This window comes from Trachemys scripta, unplaced genomic scaffold, assembly GCF_013100865.1.
Source record: "Trachemys scripta elegans isolate TJP31775 unplaced genomic scaffold, CAS_Tse_1.0 scaffold_28, whole genome shotgun sequence".
Taxonomy (NCBI): Eukaryota; Metazoa; Chordata; order Testudines; family Emydidae; genus Trachemys; species Trachemys scripta.
In genome coordinates this window covers 1,839,976-1,858,617 of record NW_023260513.1, presented here as the reverse complement: position 1 = coordinate 1,858,617, position 18,642 = coordinate 1,839,976, and the positions used below count along the sequence as shown (strand labels likewise).

Below are 18,642 nucleotides of genomic sequence, written 5' to 3'. Positions count from 1 at the left end.
CTGAAATATTTCACCTAAAAACTGAAATAGTTCAGTTCTGAAATGCTGCCACGGTGTCTCATGGGATTTGTAATCTGGGTGCCTCGTGTCTCCATTTTCCTCCGTGGGCTGGACTTCCTGTTTGGAATACATTTCCCATGATGCATCATGGTCTCCCCTCTTGGCAGGGGAGGGGCAGTCCATTTATGGCACTTGTTGTGTTAATTTTGATGGAATAAATGGGCCCAAAAGGTCAAAGGTGTTAACAGACCCCATCACTGTGTAGCATTGAACTGTGTTAAACAAGGTTAAGGGTTTGACATACAAGTACCTCAGCTTGCTTAGACCCGTACATCATTAAAAATCATTTTAACCTTTTATTAAAGATACCAAAAAAAACCAAAGAAAAGCAGTTGAAGCATTTGAAATATAAAGTATTAAATAAGGCTTTCATTTTAACAGCATTCCTTATTTCCTTTCCCTTTATCTGGAGAGAAAAAAAACCCTATTTGACAGTCTTTATTGTATTAAAGATGGTAATAACTGTCCTTTTTAGGGAAAAGAGAAAAGGGTAATAGAGATGGGCTGGAGCTGTTGCTGTTTCAAGTCTGATCCTGATTCTCTAAAAGAGAAAACCAGACAAACAAAAGTGGAGAGAAAAGAACAGCAAAGATAGAAAATGCAACTTCTGTTTTTGATGTTAACTCTCAGTTGTAACCTCACTGCTGCAGAAACACAAGCAGGGCACACAATCATATCAGCCGCTCAGAGTCCTGGCAAACTTGTACCAGCATCGGGCTGTTTAGGACATTATGGCTAGTTGTCTTTTTCTGGTCAGCAGTGTTGCAAAATGTACAATCTTGGCCGTCTAAGCCAGACTCCTATCACACAGAAGGCAAAAACAATTTGGATGGAAAATTTAACCAGCCATATCCATTGTATTTAATGTATGCCGTCACTGACATATGGGCAAACCCATTGCCTATAATGAGGCAGTATGTGTGTAACTGATTGTTCTTCTTTGACTGATGTCCCTGTGGAAGCTCCACTTTAGGCGTTGATACATCTCTGTGCCTTTGATTGGAGAATTTCAGCAGCAGTGCCTGTCCAGGTTGTGCATGTGCAGTCCCTGTCTCGCAGTGCCACTGGCACCTCCTTTAGCACACATGTGACCTGACCCCCTCAGTTCCTTCTCACCCGTCCTCGGCCTGAGGCGGCGCTCCCAGCAGTGTCGTGAAGTTAGCTCGTTTAGTGTTTAAATTGTTTAGTTAGCATAGTTTCAGTTTACCAGTCAGTTCAGTTACTTACCCTTTCCCCGTTTTTCTTCCTAGTTTAAAAAAACAAAACCTTTTATTTTTCATAGACTAGTTAAGTTCACCCCTGCAGTGAACCACCATCTTTTCAGTTATGCCTGGTTCACCGGGCTTTAAGTGCTGCCTTTCATGTCAAGACACCATGCTAGTGTTGTGCGGATACTCACAGTGTGTCAGCTGCTTGGGTGAGTTGCACATCCCTCAGAAATGTGCTCACTGCAGCAACCTAAAGGCTTGAGCTTGGAGGGACAGGGATCTGCGCCTCAAACTCATCTAAATGGAGACATCTCTGTGACTGGCTTCAGACCCCAGCTAGCAGATTCCCTCTGGACAAAGATCTCCAGAGACCTCACCCTCTTCTCAGAGGAAGGCTCATTCCTCAAAAAAAAAATCAACGAGGAAACGAGCAGCGACTTCTCAGAAAGAACTGGCCAAAAAGAAGCACTCAGTCTCTCTCTTTGGTACCAACCACACCCTGGGTAAGTACTTATGAGGCACGAGAACCCTCCAGCACCACCTGCACAGTGGCCTCTGCCAATCCCCAGTGCTCTGGTGCGGAGTCGAGAGGCAACAGCAAGCCTACCTCCTCTTCCACAGAGATGGCACCAAGACCTCCGACACAGGCTATGCCACCTTCGCCTGTTCCTCCCACTTCATTGGTGCTGACAACCGCATCTACAACAAAGCTATCGGCACCGACAACTCTACTGCCAAAACCATCAGCATTGTCTACTGCGACGCCAAAACTCTCTGCACCAACCTCCTCGGCGCCGAAGCCACTGGCACCACACCACTTCCTTCATCAGAAGGACCTATTAGTATTGTTGATGCTGGACTCACCACTTTTTGGCACCGATGGCTCCCTTGTGCGCACGATGCCAGAACAACCTGTCTCACCAATAGTCCCTCCTTTTTCCAGTGAGGAGGAAGAGGGTGTTTTTTCCTCACACAACTCCTCTCCCGTCCGATCAGACCTAACCTCTGGATCACTATGATTGAGTTCCCACTTTCGGCAAGACATACAGCCATGGTATGGGCACCCATGGGTGGCCCCACCTGTACCCTTCCTCACACAATGGCCATGTTGGAACCCCTGGGCTTCCTACAGAAGGCATTGCAGCAGGCCCCCCAGTCCCTATAAGGAGGGGATCAGATTGCCGCTGCCACCCTCGGTGCCTGTAACATCAGAGCCCCACAAGGAAACTGTCGCAGAACAGGAGGAGAGCCTAGAGCAAGACATCACGTCACATGCTAATAATTCCTCCTCTTCCCCCGACATAATACCTCCGCCACCTACAGTGCTGCCAACTTTAAGCAATTTCAAGAACTTTTTAAACGTGTGGCTGACAGATTAGAGATCCCTCTTGAGGAGGTCCAGGAGGCCCAACAGAAACTGGTGGACATCCTACAAGCCTCCTCAGCTTCCAAAATAGCGCTCCCGATTAATGATGCGCTAATGGAGCCGGCCAAAACAGTTGACACACCCCAGGCAATATACCACTCACCTGCAAGAGGGCTGACAAAAAATATTATGTCCCTTCCAAGATATGGACTTCCTTTTTGCCCATCCTGTACCAAATTCACTCATTGTCAGTGCCATCAACCAGTGAGGTAGACAGCAACAGTACAGGTACACCCCCACTGACAAAGGCTGGAAATGGCTAGACCTTTTTGGCCGCAAGGTCTATTCTTCATCAACCCTACAATTCTGTGTTACCAACTATGTGGTATTACTAGCCAAATATGATTGCGACAACTATTCAAAATTAATGGATTTATTAATTTATTAATGATATTCCGAAGGACAAAAGGGATCAACTTAAAGCTCTCATGGCCAAAGGCCCGCTTGTGGCCAAAACTGCCTTACAGGTATCTTTAGACATGGCTGACACAGCAGCAAGGTCCGTGGCCACCACGGTAGTCATGTACCAGGCTTTCTGGCTGCACTCCTTGGGATTTCCCAGGGAAATACAGTCCATGGTGAAGGACCTCCCGTTTGACTGCCAGAAAACTCTTCAGCGCCAACACGGACAAAGTCCTCCACATGATGACAGACTCACGAACGACCCTCCGAACGTTGGGAATCTATACACCTGACACAAAGAGTAGACAAAACAGATACCAGCCCTACCAGTGCAACAGGTATGCCTCATATATCCAACATCAATGGCAGCACGAACCACAGAGGCAGAGACCACAGAGATGCTGACCACCATCACCAGCGTCTCAATATTCCTCCTCCAAGCAACAATTTTGAGGGCTTGGTCAAGGGTCTTAACAATCTTGCTCACTCTAGTGCTGATGACACCATCCATCTTCCATTTTGGGGACTGTCTGACTCCCTTTTATTCAACGTGGTCTTCCATCACCACCGACTAGTGAGTCCTAGAAAGCTCAACAAATTTGTGAGGGTCCAACTCTTCAGGGTCACACTAGCAACGATAATACCAGCATGATAATACCAGCGATAATACCAGCACCAGATAATACCAGATCCTACTCCCTGTGCACCGAAGCCATGAAACTGTGGAATTGGTGCATCCAACACAATATCAACATCTAAGCCTCCTATCTTCCAGCCTGTCAGAATACTACAGCGGACACATTAAGCAGAAAAATTTCTCACGATCACAAATGGGAACTAAACAACATGGTCCTGCAGAACATATTTCAACAATGGGGCCACCCATCTATCGAGCTCTTTCCGAGATCACAGAACTACAAGTGCCCACAATTCTGTCCGAGAGCAGGTCTGGGAACCCCAATCACTGGGGGATGCCTTCCTCCTCAGATGGGAAGCACCACTTCTATACGTGTTCCCACTGATACCACTACTATTGACAGTGATAAACAAGATACATATGGACAAAGTGAAAGTCATTCTGATAGCCCTAACATGGCCCAGACAGACTTGGTAGTCTTACCTGATACGGATGTTGCTATGTACTCCACGCACACTCCCACTCTAACCGGACCTTCTATCACAGAAGGACAGACAGGTCCACCATGCAAACCTGGAGAGACTTCACCTGAGGGCGTGGCTCCTACATGGTTCCATCATGAGGATCTAGCCTGTTCTGAACAGGTTAAACACGTATTACTAAACAGTAGGAGGTCAATCACGCACAAGACTTACCTTCAAAAATGGAAGCAGTTCGCCATATAGTGCCAAGCCAAGCAATTCACTTTGGTTTCCTCACCTCTACCATTGATTTTGGAGCTCCATCTTGGAGCTAAAAAACTCAGGACTATCCACTAGTTTGATCAAGGTACATCTGGCAGCTATTAATGCCTTCCATCACAAGATTGATGGGACGTCACTGTTTGTGCACCTGATTACCAAACGCTTCCTTACAGGCCTTCAGAGCACTTATCCTGAATTATATGCTCCCACGCCGCCATGGGACTTGAATATGGTACTATGCTGCCCCAGTGGGGCCCCATTCGAACCCTTAGTGACATGCTCTCTGATACATCTATCAATGAACGAAGCATTTTTAGTCGCTATTACATCAGCCCACCATGGGGGTGAGTTAGGGGTTCTCGTGGCTCACCCACCTTATGCCTTTCATTCCCAAGGACATGGTCACCCTAAGACCACATCTGAGTGGTCATACATAAATATCTTCATCCTTCCACATCAATCAATCAATCCATCTTCCTGTATTTTTTCACAAACCTCACGAGAGCAAACAGACTCAGTACTACATACCCTGAACGTCAGACGTGCACTAGCTTTTATCTTGATAGAACTAAACCTTTCAGAAAATCCCCAAGGCTCTTCGTCTCCACTACCGAAATTCTAAAGGAGCCACGATCTCCACACACAGACTCTAAAAATGGATCTCAGGGTGTATTCACCTCTGTTACCAACGAAAGAACTAACAATCCCCATCCGGGATCAGAATTCACTCTGCTAGATCCATTGCTACCTCAGTAGCCTTTCTAAACAACGTACCACTCATAGACATATGTAGAACTGCCAGCTGAGCCTCTGAACATACGTTACCTTTGTAGTAACAGGTTCTTTGAGATATGTGTCCCTGTGGGTGCTCCACTACCCACTCTTCTCCCCTCTACTTCAGAGTTCAATTTCTGGACTCTGCGGTAGAGAAGGAACTGAGGGGGTCGGGTCACCTGTGCACTAGAGAAGGCCCCAATGGTGCTGCGAGCTGGAGACTGTATGCATGACCCAGACGAGCACTGCTGCTGAAATTCTCCGATCAAAGATGCAGGGACACACCAACACCTAAAGAGGAGCACCAACTGGGACACACATCTCGAAGAACCCCAATTACTGCACAAGGTGAGTAGTAACCTTCTCTAATGCAGAGTCTAGTTCTCCATTGCCTTACTCCTTTCTGTGGGAACAGTGCTGATTCATCAACACAAGAGATTTACCATGCAGCCATATCGTCAAATAGCATTGATAATTTATCTACCGTAGTTAATAACTGGTATCATTAGTAAAAATGGTTATAATTTTAAGAACGTTGAAATTTCACTGAAATTTTAAAATTTGAGAAATAAAATTGGGAGAAATGTTCAACAAAAAATTTTCAAACTTTCCGATCTGGTGTGTGTGTTTTTCTTCCAACTACAGAATAGGCAGAAATTTTAATTTAAAAAAAATTGGGAACGCCTTTTGAAATGTTATTAATTCTCTCCCCCCTCTAATCATTAGTGCCTTCTTCAACATTCAAAAATGATTTGATTTGCAGGGGCGTCCCAGAGGTGACAGGGCCTCTGACCGACAGATTTATTATTATTTGTATTACAAAAGCACCTAGAACTTAGCCCCTAGTCATTGTGCTAGGCACTGCAGAAACATATTTGGTTTCTCAATCAATCATTTATGAACTAAGGCCCCAGTCTGCTAACACTTTACACACATGCTTTGCTTTTCTCATATAAGGGGTCCTTTTGAAGTCAGTGGGACTACTCGCATGCTTAAAGTTACATGCAGGCACAAGTATTGTCACCCTGTTTTTAGTGTTAGTAGACACTGGAGCCTGGCCTGTTTTCACATGTGAGAAGAATGTAGTGACATGAAGGCTGGGTATTTTCTTAGTGTAATTTGTTTATTTACACTGTATACACCAGTCCTGGAACAGAGGTGGTCACAACTGGCATGCAAACAAACTCCTCTTTCAGGAGTCTCAGCCCAAAAACCATGCCTGGTTCCCAGGGAGCAACTCTGCCCCAAGATGTGACTCTGGTTACAGAAATTAAGGCAGAGAGCAAACTCCCCTGCTGGTGCAACAGCTCCCCCACAAAGAAACTACTGTATACCACAAAATAAACAATAATATAACATTTCTTCAAAGACTGACCAGTGCTCACACATTAGGAAAAAGAATGTATATGACTGTGTACAACAGCACCACCTGGTGACTCCTGACATAACAGTATTTATAGGATTGGGGGTCTAAATGGGGTCAAAACACATGAAGGGAGGGACAGGGGAGAGGGAAGACAAGAGGGAAGCTCATGGGAACACAAGGTGATATATATTAGCTAGATTAACAATTTGGAGGCTTCACATAGTTTGGTTTTTTTAATGAAGTAAGCCATAGTGATGAGCAGGTCACTTGCCTGGCTGTTATTACTAGGCAGTTTATCATGCATGTCGGGTTACAGGGGGACCGTAAGACAGGATCTGAAGCGGGGCAGAGCAGTAGCTGTGTAGATTGATTTCGGGGGGGGCCATCCCTGCATAAGGGACAGTGTGGGGAAAAGGTGTGAAGGTGTTTCTGGGAGAAATGGGTGAAAGAAGCTGCCATTGGTAAAGCTGCCCCTAGTGTTATCTGAAGAGGAGTGGAACTCCCAGGTAAGGGGGCTGGGACGGGCTCCAGAGAAGAACAAGTTCCATTGTTATTTCTCACATTGGGGGGTTGATGGTGTTTCTCCACATTGTCTCTTACAGGTTCCCCTCCATGTCCCCGGTGGCATCGTATTGCTGTAGGGGTCGGATGGGCTGGGAACATCATCCTGACAATAGCTGTGATAGCTCTGGGGGTTTGGGGTGAGTAGCGCCAATCTATTTATCCATTTGAGCTTAATGGTGCTCCATGAATTCTCTTCTCATTTCCAAATCCCACTGATATTCCATTCCTGATTCCAGTCCGTTTCTGAGTGAAATCCTAGATATTACATCACTACCCAGGTCAAAATATTACCAGAACAAGGTGCATTTAAAAGCTGGATGCATGAAACTTGTGTGATCCAACTAAGACAGGTTCACTGTTACATGTGGGTGGAGGACAGAAATGCACCAACATTGAGTAGTGAATAGGATTTTCTCTTCCTCTGTCCCTACCCTAGCTGTGATGGACACTACACAGATGATTTTACACCCTCCATAATTGTTTTTTTAATTCCTAAATAGCTGCAATAGAAGTGATTTTTTTTATTGATGCTGATGCTCTTTTGAAGTTTCCCAGTTGCATGTCTCTTGTGAAGGACAGATCAGAGGAACTCTGAATACGTCGGAGAATAACGAAACCAGAATCGTCAGTAGCACGGAATGCTCCTGCCTGGAGGATTTCCAGTCTCGCTTGAAACCAATTCTATGTGAACCCCAAAATGGCAGCTTGGCAGGTAACCCCGGCTCCTACTGTCCCAGAGCCATGAGTCATTCTCCCTTAAAGAGTTTGCAGCACTCTTGCTGTGACTGAAAACCCAGGCACCATGTTAAAGGGACACTGTCTGCTTGAAATACAATGGACCAGTTTCTCATTCATACTGAGGCCCCTTTATATACATTATTCCAGTGTTGTGATCCCCAAGCATTCAAAAACCATGAGTCAGGCCCTAAAAATCATGAGATTGGCTTATTTTAGGAAAATTATACATTTGGGGTTCTTTATGTTTCCCTTCTGGTTTCTGAGCCTTTAGGTTGCATTTGGGTCCTGCTGTCAAGCTTTTCTCTGCAATTATGAGGCTACAAGCTTTCTGTAATGAAACTGAGATTCTCACATAATCCCCTGACTCCAGGAGCTGGGGCTTAAAAGAAAACACCAAACTTCACAAGACGTGTGATAAAAATATGAGCGATGGCAACACTGCCAAAGTGACAGTGTAAAGGGAGCTAACCATGGGAGTAAACTTTCATTTTTTTTTAGTCAAAGTGTTCAGGAAGCAGAAGGTTATTTCAACAACAACTAGAAAAGTTCAAATACAACAAGTTTTCTGTGAAGATTTTCATTTTGAAAAAAAGGCAATATTTTGTCAATCAACTCTCCTCATAACTACAGCAGGAAAACAATGTTCAGGGTGATTTTTAAGTAGATAAGGTGCTTTTTAATATGCTCTAATGCTCTAGGTGTGGTAGTGAGGTACTATACACCCTAAGCTCCCCTGTCTTCTTTCTTTTCATCAATCCCAATAGGTTGGTGCAAGGTAAATGCAGTGACTGCCTCGTTCTGTACCAATATGATTATTTCATTCTCCCTGTCATCCTGCTCCTCTTTGTGTATCTCCATCTGTTTCTCACCCTCTGTTTGGATTGGTAGCTCTTTGGGGCAGAGATTGTCTTACTGTGGGTATGTGCAGCACCTAGCACAATGGGGCCCGTATTCATTTTTGTGGCCTCTGTTCTACTGTAATACTAATCACTGATTTGTATTGCAGCAGTGCCCAAAGGCCCAGTTATGGATCAGGGCCCCATTGTGTCAGATGCTGTTAAAAAAAAATCACAAAAAGACAGTCCCTGACCCAAAGAGCTTACAATTTAAGTACAGTAAATAATAATTCTCAGCAGTTTATGCAGAGGAGCAGCAGTGACATCTAGTGGTCAGAGTAATTCCCATTGCTAGAGCACAGGTAGTTTTAATAATAATGTAATACAACTGCTATAGAGGTTGGATCACAAAGTGTTTTACAAACTCTGTAGGACTCACAGGAATCATTTCCCCCACTACTGAAATGCAGCCACCTCTGGGGTGAAACTCAACAGCTGTTCAGCAGCACACAACACTGCTTTACAATGTGTAAGGGAAACGACTGAAGAAGAATCGCACAGCCTGTTGGAAATGCAGGAGGTGTTTTAGGGAGGCAAATTGAAGTCACCCCAGGCTGGAATTTGAACAGGTTCAGACCCCCCAGTATTCAAGAAGAGTCAGATGACTGGAAGGTAGCTAATGTAAATGCCCATTTTTAAAAAGAGCTCCAGAGGTGATCCTGGCAATTACAGGCTGGTGAACCTGACTTGAGTACTGGGCAAATTCACTATCGTTTCTACCAAGAACAGAATGATCAGACACATAGATGAACACGATTGTTGGGGAAGAGTCAACATGGCTTTTTGTCAAGGGAGTTCTTCAAGGGAGTCAACAAGCATGTGGATAAGGGTGATCCAGTGGCTATGGTGCACTTGGATTTTCTGAAAGCCTTTGACAAGGTCCCTCACCAAAGGCTCTGAAGATAACTAAGTAGCCAGGGATAAAAGAGAAGGTCCTCTCATGGATCAGTAACTGGGTGAAATATAGGAAACAAAGGGTAGGAATAAATGGTCCATTTTCACAGTGGAGAGAGGTAAATAGTGGGGTCCCCCAAGGATCTGTACTGGGACCAGAGCTGTTGAACATATTCATTAATGATCTGGAAAAAGGGGGTGAACAGTGAAGTGGCAAAGTTTGTAGATGATACAAAATTATTCAAGATTGTTAAGTTCAAAGCTGACCGTGAGGCGTTACCGAGGGATCTCTCACAACTGCGTGACCTGGCAACAAATGGCAGATGAAATTCAACATTGATAAGTGCAAGGTAATGCACAGTGGGGGGAAAAATAACCCCAACTATACGCACACAAAGATGGGTTCTACATTAGCTATTACCACCCAAAAAAGAGATCTTGGAATCACGGTGGATAGTTCAATGAAAGCTTCTTCTCAATATGCAGTCGTGGCCAATAAGGCTAACAGTATGTTAGGAACTATTAGGAAAGGGATAGAAAATAAGACAGAAAATATCAAAGTGCCTCTATATAAATCCATGGTGCACCTACACCTTGAATACTGTGTTCAGTTCTGGTCACCCCGTCTCAAAAAGGATGTAGTGGAACTGGAAATGGTTCAGAGAAGGGCAACAAAGATGATCAATGGTATGGAATAGCTTCCATACAAGGAAACACTAAAAAGATTAGGGCTGTTCGGCTTAGAAAAGAGACAACGAAGGGGGGATATAATAGGACATGAATGGTGTGGAAAAAGTGAATAGAGAAGTGTTATTTACCCTACCCAAAATACAAAAACCATTGGGGGTCACCCAATGAAATTAATAGGCAGCAGGTTCAATACAATGAGAGGAAGTACTTTTTCACACAACACATAACTAACCTGTGGAACTCGTTGCCATAGGATGTTGTGATGGTCAAAAGTATAACTGGGTTCAAAACAGAAATAGATCCATCAAAGGCTGTTAGCGAAGATGGTCAGGGATACAATGCTGGGATTGGAGGGATGCTGAACCTCTGATTACCAGAAGCTGGGAGTGGAAAATGGGTGAATCACTCCAGAATTGCCCTGTTCTGTACACTCCCCTGAAGCTCTGGTATAGGCCTTTGTAAGAGACAGTATACTGAGCAATACAGACAGTGGTCTGACCCAGTATGGCAGCTCTTAATGACCCCAAGTGGACCTTGCTTTTAGTTCTCAGCTGAACCATGGCACTAGCAGTGGTACAGCGCCCCCTACTGCCAGACTGGGGCACTGGGTTCAGTTCTGCCTTAGTAAGTGGTGACCCTCCTTCTCAGTCATCAATATTATTTGTTTCAACACTCAGTTTCCCTTGAGGGCTCCCATCGGGGAACAGGCTGGGCCTGTCTCTGTTCAGCTTTTATGATCTGACATGGTCGGATCCCCAGAAACTACATTTTACCGCACCAAGCCTGACAATCCCACCCACTGATTCCTGCATAGAGCCCAGAACTTGTGACTGAGTTAGAGCAGATCTTTAGTAAGAGACCAACTCTGTGTAAAGACTTCAAGTGAATTCACTCCTCTATGGCCTCCCAGCTCTGCCAGCACCTTGCTGTCCTGACCTACAGCATGCCCGGCTGCTTGAGTGCTGACCTTGAGAAAAGCCCTCGCTAGTACGTTGAGTCTGAAGGCTTTTTACATGGCTGTAGGGGAAAACTTAAGCAATATCTAAAACTAGAGCTGATACATTGTAAACCTAGTTCATGAAAAATATGAAAAGAAATGACAGTTTGATGTCCTTTGAAGGAAGTAAAAAAGTGAAAGTCCTCCCCCTCTTTCCCAATGGGGGGAAATGTTAAGAGTAAATGTTTATTTCCCCTCCAAAACTGAATGAAATCCTCCATCTCCCCCCGCCCCTCCAAAAATCAGTATTTACATTTTGAGTCCCTTTTCCCCATCAAAAAATGAAAAATGTCAACAATAAACACTTTTATTCTGGTCAAAATGGCATTTTCCATAAAAAAGAACTTTGAACAAGAGTTTTCACCCAGCCGTAGTTTGCATTTTCAGAATGGATGACACCTCTGTTCCCATCTCTCCCTCCAGGGGGCTCCGGGTGCAAACTCTGCCCCAGGGACTGGCGGCTGCATGGGGACAAGTGCTACTGGCCATCTAAGGAGCGTAAAAACTGGACTGGGAGCCGTGACGACTGCTCGGGGAAGAGCGCTCAAATGCTCGTGATCCAGAACCAGGAGGAGATGGTAACATAAAATACAGGCTCAAACTCCAGCTGGAGAGAGACGTGTGTCACTAGCTACAACCCCAGAGCAGCAGGTTTATCCAGCCTGGCTCTACCCCTCTGACTCATTTCCCCTGTTCCCCCAGTTAACCAAACTCCACACTGGGGGGGTTTCTCTCCTTTGGGGCGTCTGGCTGATTAACATACAGTTCAGAACAAGACCCCCACAGCGTTCCCACCCCAGACTGCCCAGCTGGCTCCTGCAGGCTCTGCCCCCCTGAGCCCTGTCTGAGAGCTCAGCAGAGCCGTTCTGCATAGAGCTACGCACACAACTCCCCTACCCCATCACATCTCGCCCTGCCCAGACTGACCTCGGGCTGCCCTCGTAGCCCCACCAGGCCTGGCTCCTGGTCACCTGCTTCCATCACCTGAACCTCCCAGTCCAGGGGCACCTAGTCACAGGAGAGGCTGAACCCAGGACTCCCTTAAAGGACCAGCTCACCCTGAGACACCAAGGACTGGTACTGGTGTTACCATGTCTGCACAGGGAGAGCCACATTTCCCCTCTCCTGCACTGGGACCCCACTCGCCCAGGGGAGAGGGCGAGTTAGCACCGGTGCTGGGGGTTCTCCAGCTGGCATGGGCAGAGCCACTGAAGCCAAGAGCACGTATTAAACAGGAGTGCTCAGGGAGTTGTAGCCTGTTACGGCACATTCACCCCTCCCGCTCTGCTTTGCACCTCACAGGCTTCCATACAGGATGTTGTACAAGATGCAAATCCCATCTGGATTGGCCTTAAAGTGACACCCCCAGGGAAGGATTGGACCTGGGTGGATGGTTCCCCATTAGATCCAATGCTGTAAGTGCTGGCGGAGGTTTACTGTCTGAGAGATGTTTGAGAAAAGCTCCATTGTATAACTTGCTGATGTTAAATGTTCGTCTGCTTAAGGCCTAAACGTTTTACCAGGGTAGCTACAGCGGTTAAGGATTTTTTCCATAACATAGGGGTGCCAGCAAAGGCCCTAGTGTAGCTGCAATTATACCAATGTGCCTGTGCATATAGTAGTGTAGCTTATGCTGATCGGGGGCACTGGCATAAGCGGTAGTGGTAGAAACACTTAGCAATGGATATAGCTGTGTCCACACTACAGGGTTTCCAGTATAACTGTACCAGAAACACCTCCTAGTGTAGACAGGGGCTAAGGTGCTTATCTAGCCCTCCGTTACCATAGTATCTGAGCACCTCACAACCTTTACTGTATTTATCATCTCATGCACCTGTGAGGCAGGGCAGGGTTATCATCCCCTTGCTACAGATGGGGAAACTGAGGAACAGAGAGACTAACAGTGGGATTCACAAAGGTATTTAGGTGCCTAACACTCATTGATTTCAAGAGGAGTTAGGTGCCTATGTATTTTTGTGAATCCCACCCTAAGTGACTTGCCCAGAGTGACACAAGAGCATGAGCAGAGCAGGGAATTCAACCATCCTTCTTCTGTCACACATCAGCCTACTCTGGGCCGGCAGCTGGAGGCAGTGACATGTAATCACTGGTAAGAATGTGGCCACTGCGTCTGCCTGTGCAAGGGGGACCCTGAGAAGAGGTTGTGCCCTCAAATGTCTTACTACAGCCCTGTCTCTGGGCTCTGCTGGGTTCCCCTGGGCTCTGTCCTCCCTCCGGTCTTTGTGGTCCCAGTGTCAGATGGAGGGTGAGGGGCAGAAAGTGGTGGTGTCTCTCAGGCACCACCCTTTTGTGGGGTCACAGTGAGCTGCTGCTCCCAGTAAATTGGGCAGATTCTTATCCCTTGATCCTCCCTTCTCCTTCCCTCCATTAGAGCAGTGGAATTTATCATCAGTGCAGATCTGCGTTAACACCCCACTGAGGTGCCTGGGGCAGCTCCCCCATCTTAGAGAGATTGTCTCGGGGCTTGTCTAGACACGCACTTGGAGGGCAGCAGGCTGGGATGTAAACCTACCTCACTAGCATTCTGTGTGCACACTGACTGCCCCGTGGACCCTCCTGTTGTGCACTAAAAATTCCCTATGGCACTTTCAGTGTGTGGTCAGACTGTCCACATGGCCAGTGAGCGTAAGCACACCCCAGCCTGCCGTGCCCTAAGGGCTAGATTCACCAAGGGACTTGTGCGTTGGGATGCTGAGTGTCATGGTGCCTAACTTTTAGGTGCCAAAAAAAGCCCTGGGATTCACAAAGCCTGAGTTAGATGCCCAGGTTCCCAGTACAATGCATGGGGAGAGATCAGCACCTCAGAATGGGACTCACAAAAGCCAGCGCGCTAGGTGGGGAACTGCCTAAGCCAGCCAATGGGAGAGAAGGCGAGGGGGAGGATGCCAACCACTGCCTCTCTCAGGGAATTTGACGCCTAAAAGTCTGTCTACACTGCGGCCAGGTCTACGCTACAAACTTACTGTGGTGCAGCTACGTCACTCAGGGAGGTGAAAAATCCCCACCCCTGAGCGATGTAGTTACACTGACCTAATTCCCTGTGTAGACAGTGCTATGTCAATGGGGGGAGGGGGCTTCTCCCATCAACAGAGCTACCGCCCCTCGGAGAGGGGAATTAACAACGCTGAGGGGAGAAGCTCTCCTGGCCGCGTAGGAGCGTCTTCACTTAAGCACTACAGCAGCGCAGCTGCACTGGTGCAACGTTTTACGGTTAGACCTGCCCTACAAGTGCTACAGCTGCAGCACTGCAATGTGGACACTTTCTACAGTGATGGAAGTGAGTTTGGTTTCTTTAGGAAATCCACCCCCTTGAGAGGCGGTAGCTAGATCGATGGACTTGGTCCAGTGAAAGCCATCACCTGACACACCTTGTCTCTCTAATATCCTGGGACCGACAGAGCTACAACTACACTGCACACAACCACTGTCAGTATGGCAGGCTTCCTGCTTCGAATGTACTTTAAAAAAAAAAAAAAAAAAAGGATAGTTTTTGCATCTTTAGCAAGTTGTTTCTCAAACTCTTCCTTGGCCTGTCTCCTTAAACATTTACAATTCACTTGCCGGAGTTTGTGCTCCTTCCTATTTTCCTCATTAGGATTTGTCGTGCAAATTTTAAAGGATGTCTTTTGCCTCTAACGGCCTCTATTATTCTGCTGTTTAGCCAGGGTGGCATTTGTTTGGTTCTCCTCCTGTCTTTTTTTTATTTGGGGTACACATATAGCCCTGGTCTACACTACAGGCTTACATTGGTATAACTATGCTGCTCAGGGGTGGGAAAAATCCACCCCGAGTGACGCAATTATACCGACCTAAACACTGGGTGTAGACAGCACCATGTTGATGGGGAGGCTTCTCCTGTCGACACAGCTACTGCCTGTTGGGGAGGTGGATTATCTACGCTGATGGGAGAGTATCAGTTTAGGTAGCATCTTCACTGTGGCACTGTAAGTGTAGACAAGCCCTTAGCCTGAGCCTCTGATGGTGTTTTTAAGTAGGCTCCATGCTGCAAGGAGACATTTTACCCTGGTGACAGCTCTGTGCAATTTCCATCCAACACGCATCCTGCTGCTCGTGTGGTTCCCCTTTCTGAAGTGAAATGTCACTGTTGTGGGCTGGTTTGGTATTATGTCCTCTCCAGGGAGGCTAAATGTCATTACCCTGTGGTCACTGTTACTGGGCAGTTCAGCTCCCTTCACCTCTTGGAGCAGATCCTGTGCTCCACTGAGGACTAAATCAGGAATTGCCTCTCCCCTTGCGGGTGCCAGGCCCAGCTGCTCCAAGCAGCAGTTCATTGATGGGGGCTAGAAATCATCTCTCTGCATCATGCCCTGAGGTGACATTTAGTCCCTCTGCTCCAATCGCTCTTTAAATTATTTATTCACACTAGAGACTGAGACCAGGCTGACCACACACACCTCAGACTAGCCCATAGCTCAATGTTCGAGGCTGCTCCTAAGAGGTGGGAGACCCCTGTTCAAAACCTCTCTCCCCTGCAGGCAAAAGGGGGATTTGAACTGGGGTCTCCCACTTTCCAGGTGAGTGTCCCAACCCCTGGGTTTGCTGCTCCCTGCTATTTTGTGGGAGCCAAGCTGGTAAGTGGCCTTTGAACATGCTGAGTGGCTCGGGGCCTGCAGGCACATTAGGTGGAGGAACGCCTGTCTGCTGCTGACTCACGCATCACACCCGGGGGCTTAGGCAGCCAGCAGCAGAGGGAGGCAGCAGCGCGTGGGCTGAGTGACAGAGACACAGGTACCTAGGAAACTTTTACTCTGAATATTAAGGCACCGAGCAGTTCAGTCGCCTCCAGGGTTTGTGAATCCCAGGGGGACGTGGTTCTGGGATGTAAGTGTCTAAAGTGGCCACTAGACTCTCAAGTCCCTTTGTGAACCCAGCCCCAACCGTTCATCCGGACAAGTCCTCAGGCCGTCTGCAGCCCTCTATTACCCAGGTTACAGGGCGCAGGTTTCCTCTCTCCCCTGAGACTACAGGTTTCTTCTCTTCCCTGAGACTTGGACTGTTTTTAAAAGGAAAGCCGAGATGTGGGAGCTCAGGGTGGCCACTTCCAACAAGAAAGTGTCAGGTCACCAACCCCATGAGATTCAGCCTACTGCGCTCCTTGCCAGAGACCCCCTAACTCAGCTCACATTCTCGACTGACGCTCTGCAGGAAAGTTATAGAGATGAAGGACAACATCAGAGACAAGCTTCCCATTAGGGGGAGGGGGAGGAAAGACTCACCTCTGGGCCCTTCCTTGCTACAGGGAACATAATGACACTGATGCTCTTTAATTCTGCAGCTTCTCGGTCTCGGGCTCTGCTGAAGGGAACAGCTGTGGCTGGATAGGAGACAGCCGGATTCAGTCTGAGACGTGTGGTGCTGAGTTCAAATGGATCTGCCAGAAAGAAGCTGCCGCGATATAAACAGTGGAGCGGAGGGTCTGTATTTGCATCTCTGTAACACGCAGTATCCTGCATTTAGGCTCACGGGGCTGGATTGTAGTTTTAGGCAGAGCAGAACCCTGGGAGGTGCCGGGACTTAGGTGCCCCTCGCTGTCAGTTCCTCCCCTCGGTCCTTCTCATTGGGCTGGGGCCTTGGGGTATAATTTATAACTGCCCCAAACCTGCAGTAAGTTACTCCCTGTGCTGCTTCCCGGGGTACCCAGGGCTGGGAGGCACCTCGTCACAACCTGCGTTTTGCCTGAGGGACCCTTGTCTGTGCCTGCCGGGGGTCAGCTCCCCAATCCCACAGGCCACACGCACTCGCTCCTGGGCCTGCAGTCACTGCAGTTAGCAATAGGCCCACTCTGCCCTCAAGCCCTCTGAGCATCCCTCTGGTGCATCTGTCCCCTGGACACTGGCAGTAATCACAAAGCTGCTGCTTCCAAGGGAACAGGAATGCCTCCGCCCCCACCTCCCAGCTTACCAGTTCCACCTCAGATCTCTGCTCCACTTAACACACAGCGCTGACCTATGCTCATAGTGAAATCACGCGTCAGTTCAACAAAGCCGAGAGTCAAGTAGAAGTGTTGGAAAGAACCGGTTACATATAAAATAAAGTCATAACATGTGTTCTAGAGCCTAGACTTGTTTAACAAGATACTCTCCTGTCTAACCACGTACAGCTCACCCAAAATCCTTGCAGGGCTTCACAGCCAGCCTGGCTGTGACCTTTCTTTCACAAGACGTGCGGTCAGTTTGCCTCTCAGGTGAGGGATCCAGTGTGTCTCTCTGCACACCAGGATAGACCAGACTAACCCCTTGTCTTTGTTCTTAAACAGGACACAGCCCTGCTGTTTGCAAAGTCCACAAAAGAGGGAATTTACAGGAAGAAACCATCTCTCAATTTGCACCTGGTTCACTATGCAAATAGGCATCCAGCTACAGGTACACACAACATACAGCTGACTAGACAGGGAGATAACCTCAGTTACCACCTGCCTGAAAAGAACATTTGAGGTACATCATCTCCTGGTGACCTGCCTTAACTGCAAGACCTTAAGGGCATCATTCCACTTTAATTGAATTGTTTTGTTAGCACTGGCCCTCCACATGGTAAGGCAACTCCCATCTTTTAATGTACTGTGTAGACATACCTGCTACTGTATTTTCCATTCCATGCATCTGATGAAGTGGGTTTTAGCCCATGAAAGCTTATACCCAAATAAATCGGTTAGTCTCTAAGGTGCCACAAGTACCCCTCATTTTTATTGTCAGTATAGATAGGTAAGGAACTATGTATTATCCATACACATGTCTTGCAATGATTATGACCACCAGTGGGCTACTGGCTCTCACGTGCCACCTTTTGGTGAACTATTATGTAACCATCAGCATCAGGGGATCCCTGTGAACCCTCTGCACCCCCTGTACTCTCTGCCAAGGGGTCCCTGGTTCACATACACCTTGCCCCCAAACCCCTTCTCTCGGCTGGCTCAGCTCCTCTGTCCTGTAAGGAGGGAACTGGAGCCAAGGCCCTACTATACAGCTGTCTGCAGTGTGTTGAGAGTGCGCGTGCCAACCTCAGGGCAGACTGCTGGGAACCAGGCACAAACCCCAAACTGGCTGAGAGTTCTAGACTCAGATTTCACCAACCAACGATCTAGTGCGGAGGTTCTCAAACTGTGATCCATGGATCACCAGAGGTCTACAAGCTCCATTCAGGTGGTCCACGGATAGTTCCCTCTAAGGTGTGCGCCTGGGTGGCTGCACACAAGAAAATGAAGGGTC

At 47.3% G+C, this 18,642-nt stretch overlaps 1 protein-coding gene across 1 annotated transcript; it reads left to right on the top strand.

Annotated features, from left to right (window-relative positions):
* Positions 1-1,434: 1,434 nt before the first annotated feature.
* Positions 1,435-18,010, top strand: LOC117870391 (killer cell lectin-like receptor subfamily F member 1). Its single transcript, XM_034757525.1, has 8 exons — positions 1,435-1,477; positions 1,838-2,110; positions 7,195-7,317; positions 7,728-7,892; positions 11,819-11,973; positions 12,698-12,810; positions 16,713-16,851; positions 17,694-18,010. The coding sequence occupies exons 1-7, from the start codon at positions 1,435-1,437 to the stop codon at positions 16,834-16,836; spliced, it is 996 nt and encodes a 331-aa protein (XP_034613416.1). The 3' UTR covers positions 16,837-16,851; positions 17,694-18,010.
* The last annotated feature ends 632 nt before the right edge of the window (positions 18,011-18,642 follow it).

What these genes read in the sequence shown, in the direction of transcription:
- LOC117870391 (XM_034757525.1), top strand. Translation starts at nt 1,435, where the DNA reads ATGCTAGTGTTGTGCGGATACTCACAGTGTGTCAGCTGCTTGG. An exon ending in GATAGCTCTGGGGGTTTGGG is followed by an intron (nt 7,318 to 7,727) that starts GTGAGTAGCGCC and finishes GCTCTTTTGAAG; the next exon opens with TTTCCCAGTTGCATGTCTCT. An exon ending in TCCCCATTAGATCCAATGCT is followed by an intron (nt 12,811 to 16,712) that starts GTAAGTGCTGGC and finishes TTAATTCTGCAG; the next exon opens with CTTCTCGGTCTCGGGCTCTG.